Source organism: Poeciliopsis prolifica, unplaced genomic scaffold (assembly GCF_027474105.1).
Source record: "Poeciliopsis prolifica strain line A6 unplaced genomic scaffold, Auburn_PproV2 SCAFFOLD001, whole genome shotgun sequence".
In the NCBI taxonomy this organism is placed as follows: domain Eukaryota; kingdom Metazoa; phylum Chordata; class Actinopteri; order Cyprinodontiformes; family Poeciliidae; genus Poeciliopsis; species Poeciliopsis prolifica.
The window spans coordinates 20,787,789-20,798,630 of NW_026562376.1; the positions used below are offsets into that span (position 1 = coordinate 20,787,789).

The 10,842-nt window shown below is 41.2% G+C and overlaps 1 protein-coding gene across 4 annotated transcripts; it reads right to left on the minus strand.

Moving 5' to 3' along the window:
• Positions 1-2,723: 2,723 nt before the first annotated feature.
• nr2c1 (nuclear receptor subfamily 2, group C, member 1) lies at positions 2,724-9,779 on the minus strand. 4 transcript variants are annotated; one of them, XM_055038471.1, is made up of 14 exons: positions 9,672-9,779; positions 8,336-8,470; positions 7,975-8,208; positions 7,737-7,815; positions 7,452-7,631; positions 7,209-7,359; positions 6,277-6,373; positions 5,738-5,916; positions 5,230-5,383; positions 4,978-5,099; positions 4,270-4,412; positions 3,984-4,121; positions 3,750-3,855; positions 2,724-3,606 (listed from the first exon to the last, which is right to left on the minus strand). In XM_055038471.1, exons 2-14 carry the CDS (start codon positions 8,405-8,407, stop codon positions 3,435-3,437), a joined length of 1,827 nt encoding a protein of 608 aa, XP_054894446.1. In that variant the 5' UTR covers positions 8,408-8,470; positions 9,672-9,779; the 3' UTR covers positions 2,724-3,434. The 4 variants fall into 4 exon arrangements, with proteins under 4 accessions (XP_054894446.1, XP_054894455.1, XP_054894474.1 ...); XM_055038480.1 differs by lacking the exon at positions 9,672-9,779 and adding an exon at positions 9,530-9,636; XM_055038499.1 differs by lacking the exon at positions 9,672-9,779 and adding an exon at positions 9,327-9,394.
• Positions 9,780-10,842: the final 1,063 nt, after the last annotated feature.

The following is a 10,842-nucleotide window of genomic DNA, read 5'->3' on the forward strand; positions in this document are numbered from 1 at the left end:
ACTACTCCTAAAATCTACTTAGCTGTGCACTAGAACTATTTATTTCTTTTTGTTTTTGGACAAAAGAGTAGCTATAAGCACGTTTGTTTTGGAACACTAGCTGGGTGAGTATTTCCCATTCTGGTACATGGTATTCAGACATCTGCGACGTGTTTTTGAAGATATGACCTTATCAATAATGCTGGTAGTCAGACAGAAGTTGGTTTCCTTATCAGAAAAAAAACGAGAAGTACGAAAGCAGCAGCGTCGAGTAAAACCTGCGACTAAAGTTCGCCAACTAATCCAGTCGTGGGATATAATTTTAATATGAAGATTCAAAAGCATCTGGCAGCAGAAAATCAAGCCAGGAGGTTGTTCCCTCCTAATTATCAAGCGATAATTAGGGGCAGTTTAATTATTTTTTGTACGTGATCCCTGGGCTTGATGGGGGGATGTCTAAATATGAAGCACGAAGACTGAGCTGAGATAGCCACAGTGTCTGATTTGAATCTGCGAATGTTCGAAATGAGGAACAACGAACGCTGGAAAAAATGCTCAACATCTCAGCAGATATATATGCATGACAGGAAGTGTGCTTCAAAACCAGTTGGCCTTTCCAACTGGTTTTCACACTATACTTGATCGTTAGTGGATTTTGTTTGAGTTGTTTTGGTTTTGTTTTTTTGTCACACAAAACTCAAATCACTGAACAATGTTTTTACAGAGAAAACACAAAGGCCCGACAGTCTCACCATTTGGCAGAAACGATCTTGTTCTCTTCGCACAGAACAAGATGAAGTCTGCAGGAAGACGAACACGGTTTTTGGTGAAGAAGACGGACAACCAGTGACCATGTCACCACTGTGCTGCCGTTCATTTCTGTGATCCGAGCTGCTGTTTCGCAACACACCTCCCATTGCAAACAATTCCACTGGTCTTTCAACTCACATCCAACTTGGAATGAGCTTATCCATCCTGCACGACACACAAAGGCCAAGAATTGCATCACAAATCCCAGACCCCTTCAATGAGGGGCTTTGTCATTCTGTACTGTTGGGAGCGATTACGAAGCGGCCAGAACGTTTTCACAGGCGTGTCCACGCCGAGACAGCAGCTCTCGGGTTCACTTTCATCCCCGGCTGCCGTTTAAGGACATTTGTTATTTTCATTCTGATCCAATGTACAAGTGGAGCGCAATCATGTGAAAAGATCGGAAGCGGACTCAAAACACAATGTGCTCTGAATTATTCTGAAGTTTTTAGACGCGAAGATTTCAAACACATAGTGAAGGAGGGAAAAGCATCCATAGACAAGACTGGTTAGTATTAATTAATTCTATTTGCTTGCTCCAAAACATTGTGAGTGGGTGTGTAGTGACAAATCTGTCGTCGCCGGGTCTGCTCATTTTCTTGCTCCCAGCATGTCAGATGAACAAAAGAGATGCTGAGCAAAAGCAAAGTTTTTTTTTCCTTTTCAGTGGTTTGGAAATTAAGCTTTAGAAAATGTACAATATCTCAAGATATAAAAAGAGAACAGCCATTTATTACTTGATAAATCATATGCAATGGTTTGACTGGCTTTATGGATTTATTGTACTTTTTACAACCTTTTTTTGTTTTTATTTCGGCCACATAAACATAATTGGCTCAATGTGATCACCACGCAGCAGTTTTTACGTTATAATCGTGTTCTGAGTGTTTATACTGGTGATGTTCTGTGAATATGTGTCGACGCTGCTACGTTTGATGGACGGCAGATTAAGTGAAACAGGACCAGTTCCGGCGACCAGTCGCCCTTGAAGAACGGGTGGGAGAACCTGCTGACAGGGCACCAATTGGTTGTTCACTGCCACAGATCTGGTGTTTCAGAAGAGTAGCAAGAGGAAAGCCGTCGCTGAGAGAAAAGTCGCAGGAAGTAACCATTTACCAATTGGAAACACAGAAGCTCTTCATCCAGTCAGATGGAGCCACATGTTGTTTTCTGAACAGGAACGTGATGAAATGTCTGATCTCCGGATGCACGAAGTCGGCAAAAACGGAGCAGCTTTTTTTTGACTTCAGAATGAAAAAAGTTTAGCAAACGATCGCCCTGTGACACAAACGTGCAACCAGTATTTTTAAAGATAAAGACTTTAAATGGATGGTGCTCTATTAAATCTAGATATTTTTCATTTTAATAAAAAAAATGGGGAAGATTGAGAGCAATTAGAAGTCTTATAATAATCATTCACACATGTAACAACAGAGAGACCAGGGCCACGCTTTAAATAGCTACGCCCCTGCTCGGGAGAGAACAGCTGGTTGCAACAGCTTCATATCTCTCTGCAAGCGTGTTTACTTTACACGTTTCTCTCAAAGCTGGCCAGATTAAGGATTTGCATGGACCATTTTATAGGCAGCATTCATTATGTTCTCAATTCAGAATGTTTACGTGTGAATTCTTCCTTCGTGGCCCGTTTAAGGTGATCTGCTCATTTTAAGCACAGCATTTGTTCTTCTCAGAGTGACAGCGACGGGTGAGAAGTTTGATTGCACCACCGCCGTCCGTCCATTTTGGTTGTTTGACCTGTTTCTTTGCAGAAATTCCTGCTTGCAAACGCAAGAGTTAAGTGGAAGTATCTCAACTTTCAAAGGCCACTGAAATGTAAGCCTTTTTAAAGGCCAACTTTAACAACTGCCAAGTTCATGGAAACGAGAATTTAACCTTGATTGTGAAAGACCTAAAAAAAAAAAAAAAAAAAAAAAGACTGAAAGATGTTTTTATTCTCAAATGACACGACCATCTTTACCCATCAACATTTCCTTGTCCAAAATGACAGAATACACAAATTACCAAATGTTGACTGTATAGCTTTTTTTTTTTCGGTGCATTTTATATATAAATATATATACACAGTTACTTCAGATCCACATGATGCTAAGATGCTGCTAATCCGTCGGATTAGCAAACTAGTGAGCCATAAATAACCTTTGATGAGAAGAGCTCACAAATTTATTTCACATTTTCTTTTGTTGTGACCACTCTAACATAAAAAAAAGAAGCGTGGCCATGTCGGAGAAGTAATGAATACAAAAAAAAAAAAACAACAACAACAAACCATGCTGCGTCAATCAAAATACAAATGAGTTTTTCAGAAAAACAGAGGCGTAAAAGGTACAAAGCATAAAATACTATACAGTAAAAAGCTAAATCTGCTATGCAGGTTTTAAGGATTGTATTCTGAGTCTCTGCAGGTTGTTCCATTAGCGAGCTGAGCACAGCTGACAGCGTGTGGAGAAGAGAAGCTAACAGAGAAAACAGAAATGAAAACGGATAACGAGCCATAAATCTAGTCTGTTATACTCATTCAAAAACCGGTTTGATGAGTTCTCTAAATGCTTTGTTTGCCAACCTTTTGCAATCCAAATGTTTGCCCTTTTTTTCCCCCCTCTTTGTTAAATGGCACCATCCGTTTGTCAGACACCAGAGCCTGCTTGGCTGTTATAATCAGTGGATTCCATCTTGAGGATGTAAGGGATGATGCTGTCAATCTGCACGTTGCCGATGAGCCCGGCGAAAAACAGCTCCTCCGTGACAGCTGCGCTTATTAGCCTGAGGGCCGGAAGACGCAGCAACAGCTTGGATAACCTGGGAGTGATGAGGCAGAGAGGAGACATGAATCTAAAAAAACACACGAAGCAAGCACATCTGGGACAACGTCATCAATCTGTCCCTACTTTAAAACAGCACCGCTGCTCTTTCAGCACCGTTAGCTGCACGCAAGTACAAACCGGTAAGAGTCCTCGGGGTAGGTCCTCGTAACGTAGTCCTGCAGCTCCATGTACGCTTTTTCCTGGAACATCTCGATCTGCGGGATGTTATCTATGCCGGGGTGATCTAGCACAAAAACAACGCGTGCACGGAGTAAGAGAAAAAAAAAAGGAACGTATAAAACATGCTTTATTAACAATAACAATGCACATAAAAAGGAAAAAAAAAAAGAGAAGAAACTTGATTTCACACACCAGGGCTGAAGAGGACAATAGCTTTGAGGTAGGCATATTCATAAGAGTCTGGGGACAGCTTGGACATGCTGTTGCAGAACTCCTGCATTCTCCAGATGTGCTCCATTACCACTTTTCCTCTCTCCGGGGACAGCTTTTCTAAGCACGAGACAAAACAGACAACTGTGTTAAAAAAAAACAACAAATCAATTTAAAGAGACAAAATAAGAACTAAAACTCATCACAATCAAATGTCTTCCCGTTTCAGACATTTGACTATGTTAATGGATGCTTGCAGCCCTCCTACCTTCCTGTAAGCTGGTCTGCAGATGGTTGATAATAGCACTTAGAATGGTACCAACATTCATAATGTTGGAGCACTGTGCCAGGCCCAGGGCAAAAAGTTCATTCCAGCAGGCTTTCATCAAGTTAATGTCATTGTCTTGACCACTGCAAAAGAAGTCACAGACTTATGCTTAATAAAGTTTGGGCAGAGAAGAAGAGTCTGATTCATTTTGTTAGGATTTATGTGATTTCCTGGGTTGGTGCATTTTATGGAGCGAAGGTTTAATATTCCTTCAAGAGTAGCCAGAGACAGTGTTTCTATGTGAAGATCTTCCCGTTCAAACAGAATTATTCACATATTTTATTCTGTTCATCTTTTATTTTTCTCGTCAGCAACCGAAGAGGTTCCTGTTTTATGTTTTATAAATATGTCTTAAGTTTATTCATATTACAAAAACGTGTTGCTGTTTACTCAGTGAGTATTTAACACGGCTGACACAAAATAATGATCAAATGTTTGTTTTCTTTTTTTTTTATTGAGCATTTTAAAGTGAAAAATGTAGCCCTTTATGTTCTGGAAAGACGGAAACCGTTTAATTTTGCTCTCTCTTTTCACAGACGGACCGAGTGGGTGACTGTGACACAAAATCCTAATAAAATACATTCAAATTTGACCAAATTCGGGTCAAATCTAAACAATCCATCACTAAAACAGAAGACATCATCTTACCCTAAGGCTTGAAAGGCAGGTATGGAGCGTGCCCAGTGCATAGAGAGAAAAAGTAGCCGGGACGCGGACTCACAGATGTAGTTGACATTGAGGTACTCTGGTACCGGCAAAGGCATCATAAGCTGGAGAGAAATCATTTCGAAGCATAAAGGGGGAAAACGCGACGACATTGTGCATCTTAAAAGCAAAACAAACTGGAGTAAATTTGAGTTGACGCGAGTGGGAGCTTTCGTACAACAGTTCTGCTTTTACCTTGAAAGGGATATGGCTCTCAGAAAGCAGAGGCCCATCCAGCTCCACCACCGGACCCGACTGGTCCCCCGACATCAGCTGCATGGTGGTTTCTAAAGACTCTCCGGCCGAGCCGTCGTCAGGATGTAGGACTTTGGCCAACGTGTCGAAAGCTCTGAGCATGGAAAAAGAAAATACAAGAACAGGCAGACATTAAAAAGATAAATGTTTGTTTCTTACATTTAGATTAAATAAAGCAGGACATTTATCATAGTACAAAAAAAGGCACTGGAATAGACACCCCAATACAAGATGGAACCTTTTCTGTAACGCTAATAAGATTCATATGACTGGAGTCAGAAACCACATGGCCCTGGAAGAGATTCAATTAAAGCGTCAAGAGCAAAGAGGGAAAAAAAAAAAAAAAAATCAAATAAAAACAGGTTCTGGGTTTCACTCCGGACAAATCCAGTCATTACACTCAGTCGTACGAACACAACGACGAGCATCAAAGGCGTCCAACGCTCACCTGGTGATGTCACTCGCAGTGTGATCTTCAACTTTGACGTCCGTCATGGAGCCGTTGCTGAGCGTTTCGGCTCCCATCACGTCGTTCCCGCAGTCGCCCAGCTCCCTGGTCTTGTTGAGGTGGGCGAGTGATGTCACTACGTTTGCTAAAGTACCAAGGTCCCCTTGCGACAGATCGTCCTGTTGAGAAGAGAGACTCTTCCACTGTTTTTCTAAACAGACGTTTAATAAATAGAGAAGTTACCTATGAATCTACGACGCATAGTTCCAGGGTACCCAAAAATTGTACTCAAGTGAGAGTAGCGCTACTTCAATACATTTTTGCTCAGGTGAAAATAAAAAGTGGCCCTCCGAGAAATGACAGAAGAGTAAAAAAAAGTGTTTGGTAAAAAGGCTATTCAATAGGTCATCAGAACAACCAAAATGTAACGGAGATGTGATTACAAAATAACAAATCAGGCAATAGAAACACATTTCCAGATCAATTTCTTTCAATAAAACAAACCGATTCATACCAGTGACTCAAACATTGAATGTTACCTTATCAGGGGACGCTGGAATCAGGATGGTGTTTTCCAGCTTAGGGAAGGGCTGCTGGATGTTGAGCAACATGCTAGACTCAAGCAAACTCGTGGATCTGAAAGTAGACATTGATTATTGTTATTATTAGACAACCATATTGAATAAATCCAACTATATCAGGGATTCCCCCAGTATATTTCAAGCCTGGCGGGCCACCAGGCTTTACTTGACCCTGCAGGCTGAGCATTGTTTGTTTATTTATTGAAACATCAGTAATAGTGATAGCAAAGACGGGTTTTACGCTAGATTTATATATAATAAAGCATTATCAATCTTTAGCAGACAATTATCCATTTAAAAAAGGCAAGGCATTTGATTCTACATTTTAAAAAAAACTAATGAAATATTGTTTTTATTTAGTGTACCGCTATATTCTCTTTATTGACGTTTTACTTTAAAAATTGTCTGGTAAGTTTTGCACATTATTTTAACAACACAACACAGTGGGCAACTGGTCCGACTTCCCAAGCACCCTACCTCCAGGTTTAGCTAGTTTGCTGGGGGAAACCCTGCATATCAACGTTTTTAAATACCAAAAACATTTGAAAAACTCAGCTGTTGCATTTTAAAATCATATTTGCTTAGAAAATTCATATACTCCATGTCTGATATCTGGTTATTAAAGTCAAATTGAGTAATAAGAAGATACTGCCGCTTATTAGTTGGGTGATTGATTACATTCAATGCTATTTAAACGACAGCATTTAACTAGCTAAAAATAAACATGAAAAAAAATGTTTTAGACATATTTAAAGTATTTTACTTCTGTGTGCTATTCTGCTATAAATATGCAAACAGAACATTTATTGTTTGACATCAACACTGCATGTATATTTCAATGTCAACTGGACATCTCATTACTGTGTTATCTTGGGGTGAATGTTATGTACCGAGCAGTTTCCTTCTCAGATACAAAAGTGGGCGTGGCAGCCAGAGGACTACAAAGGTTCTTTCGGATGTAGATCTTTTCCGTGGAGGCTGCACAATTCATCGATTTCTCTCTGGTGGCAACTTCCACAGGCTTGCGTTCACACTGCACAGCTGGAAGACGACACAGTACCGGACGGTAAGGCGCTTGAATCCTTGCCGACACGTCATCAAAAGTGTATGAGTAGTTAAAAAGGGTCTCTTACAATCCTGCTTCATGCCCAAAGCTATACAGCGCTGTAGTCGGCAGTACTGGCAGCGGTTTCGGTGTAGTTTGTTAATGGCACATTCTCCGGATCCCCTGCAGGTATACACCAGGTTCTTTCTAATGCTACGTTTGAAGAAGCCCTTGCAGCCCTCGCAGCTGACGGCTCCATAGTGACGCCCTGGAAAGAGAAGGAAATGTTACAGCTTGCTACACACACACACACAAAAGCTGGCTTAAAGTACACAAAAATACTGTCAGTATTTAAGTAAACTGTTATTTCTACCTGACGCCTTGTCCCCACATACAACACAGTACTCCACCACAGGCTTGACGATAGACTGGTCCGAGCCGTCAGTCACAAACTGACAAACAAGCAGAACACGACGGGATGATTTAAGACTGTAAACGCTGCGGTAGGTTTAGGCTGACTAAACGGGCCCACGATTCAGTCATATGCTCTTTCAGAGGCTTGTTTATGGAAACAGAATCGGGAATGACGTCGATGTGCTTTGGACAATTACCTGAATCTGCTGTCCTGCCAGTTCGGGGGCAGCAAAAAGCAGCTGGTTGACCCCGGAGCCGTCCGAAGAGGCGAGGATCACCTTGTTAGGAGAGCCTTCCTGCTTGGCCAGAATCACCTTCCCGCCAGGGGAATAGTCGGCATTCGCCAAGATGAACTGTTGCTTCCCTGGGGAGGATGGCTCAAGTGCTGTGACAATTTGGATCTTCTGCCCGGTCTGCTGATCAGTTACAATCTATCAGACGAAAAATCATAGAAAGCGTAAGGGGAATATGTTTATTTATTTATTTATTTTTTTGCAGATAGAGCCTAAAAACACATTAACGTGAATTGTGAGAAGGGTGCCGAGGCCCCTCATTCACCTGAATTCGATGCCCTAAAGCCATGCTGTTGTCTGTTGACACAAGCTGAATCTTGTGAGTCTGTCCATCCATTCTAATAGTGCGCACACCTTCATCCGCCGCTCCTCACATCAGTGCCCCATGAGGCATACACACCTGTACGGCAGAAACCATTACAATAAGAGGCCAGTCATTTTGAAGGTCTATTATTTATTCTGGTAAATAATGACATTCATACAACATACGCAGATTCATGTTACTGAAAAAAAGGCTTTTGAAGGTACAAATATTTCGTGAAACTGGGTTTATTATGAGCTACGACCCCAGTATCACTGAAATCAGCAAATAACCCTTGCAATAGACAAATTCACTTTCTGGATATTCTAACTTATTGACGCCCAGCAACAAGAAACAACAGATCCAGACACAGAGCAGCATGATAAACCAAAACAATGACAGCACCATCTCAGCAAAAATAGATTCTGGTTTACCTCCACTTTTATATGTTAGCACCTCATTCTCTCCCCTCTGCATTTGACTTCTACATATGTGACTAAGCGTACACTTGTGCCAGTTCGCTCAGAATGGCCTGGGTCGGAAAGCATAAACAACCGCTCGGTTTATCATGATGGATGTCAGGACGTGTTAAAAATGCGGAGCCTGCGGGAAGCAACCGAGCTAACATTAGCCAAAACCCCGCAGAAACCCCTCAAGAGCTGAGTCCGGGGATGTCAGATGAGTGGTAAAAACACCATATTTACACATGCCACCGACAGCCGGCTACTTAAAATCTGTACGGAAGATAAAGGTATTTCTTTTCCTGTCGGTGAAAGGTCAACATTGAAGGGTTAAAGCACGCTAGGGTTCAAGGCCCGTGCTGCCAACAGAGACAGTTCCGTTTGCGACAACCGGCCGAAACGCGTTTTGGGAGGCTTTGGATCTTCACCCATATCATCTAAAATAACAAGACAGCAGTCGGGTTGACACCGCAAACCGTTAATATGACGACTACCTGCAATATGGACGCCTTTATTTAGGAATCCATGGGGCTGCTCCAGCACCGAAGGTAGCAGTAGCTCTGTTAGCTGCCGCTGCTAAGCTAACTAGCTGCCACCTTTTATCAACATTCCCTTCGTTCAGCGTCTCTTAAAAGTCCACCTACTCGCGCGTGAGGCTAGTAAAAAAAAGTATGACTTTGTAGGAGCATTCACATACCAGACCTAAGTGTAGCTCCAGACTCCGAGAAGCTATGTTAGCTGGTTGTTAGCCAGTAGCTAATGGCAACTTCCTTCCTGCTTCTCCGACAGCGCGATACTCACGAGTCTCGCGGACCTTCGCAGTAACTAATGCCTCTTACCTTTTGAAAATCCGATATGTAATAAAATGTATTGCCTTTAATGCAATAATATTGGAAGTATTTTCTGCAGTTGCCGAGAGGGTCAGAGTTCGTGACCTTTTCCATCCATAAAGCTTTAATGCGCATGCGCATTAACGTTGCTGCGGTTGTGTATGACAGCGGCTGCGGCGTGTTGACTGTCTGTCTGCATCTGACTGTCTCCTTTCGCTGGTTGTCTGTAAACAATGCTGGTGGCTCTGGATCAAGAGAAACAAAGATGAAAATGACAACAGTCCTGCACTTTACCTCGATGTTCTTTTGCTTAAATTCATTTTAAGTTCCTGAAATAGATAAATGTACATTCAAGTTTCATTTTGTCATTTGTGTACCAAGTTTTTAAAAGTCTTAGACGTTTGTTTAGATTCAGTGATTATTTCTATAGACTTCCTCTGATATTTCGGATTGTTTTTTTGTTTTTGTTTTTTTCAAGATTGCTTAACTGCATGTGCATTCCAGTAGGTTTCTGAATATTGTTTTGTATGGCTTAATGTAATAAACATTAAAACAGTGTAATGATATATACCTTCCTTGTGTTTGCATCGCAGGCATGCGACTCCTTTTAAGCCATCTAATTCACTTCACCTTACTGAAATTGATTTGCTAGAAAAAGGATGTAAGCATTTTTCTTCTTCAGTGGTTCTCAAAGTTGGAGCTGCAAATCAGCAAGTGTGGGGTCTTAATAATCCCTTCAGAAACCACTATTAATGCTGTACCTTCATAATTCCATTTTTTTAACAATGAAACTCCAGTTGACATCTGTGAGTCGGAAAAAAGTCTAAAATTAAATGTGGCATAAAAATAGAGGAGCGTTTCATAAAACAGTCAAATAATGGTAGTAATGTGATGTTCTGGGTCGGCTTCAGGACTTGGATGATATTCTGTAATTAATGGAACCATAACTTTGTGTTCTGTACCAAGAAACTCTTAAGGAAAATGCATATCTGGTCCTCAGCTTACAGATACTTTTAGCCATTATTTCAAAATCCCCTCTGAGAAATTTCCAAAAGATTGGTTTTATAGCTCAAAATGTTGTGGATAGACCTAAAACAGGCTCATGTTCAAAAATCCTCCAAAGTGACTTAATTTAGCCATTTCTGGAAACGAGTGAGTCATAGCAATGTGCAAAACTACT

Coding starts and splice junctions, on each gene's coding strand:
- nr2c1 (XM_055038471.1), bottom strand. CDS start 8,407: ATGGATGGACAGACTCACAAGATTCAGCTTGTGTCAACAGACAACAGC. Junction 5,917..6,276: donor TTCCAGCGTCCCCTGATAAG/GTAACATTCAAT, acceptor TCTTCTCAACAG/GACGATCTGTCGCAAGGGGA. Junction 4,122..4,269: donor GCAGACCAGCTTACAGGAAG/GTAGGAGGGCTG, acceptor TCTCGTGCTTAG/AAAAGCTGTCCCCGGAGAGA.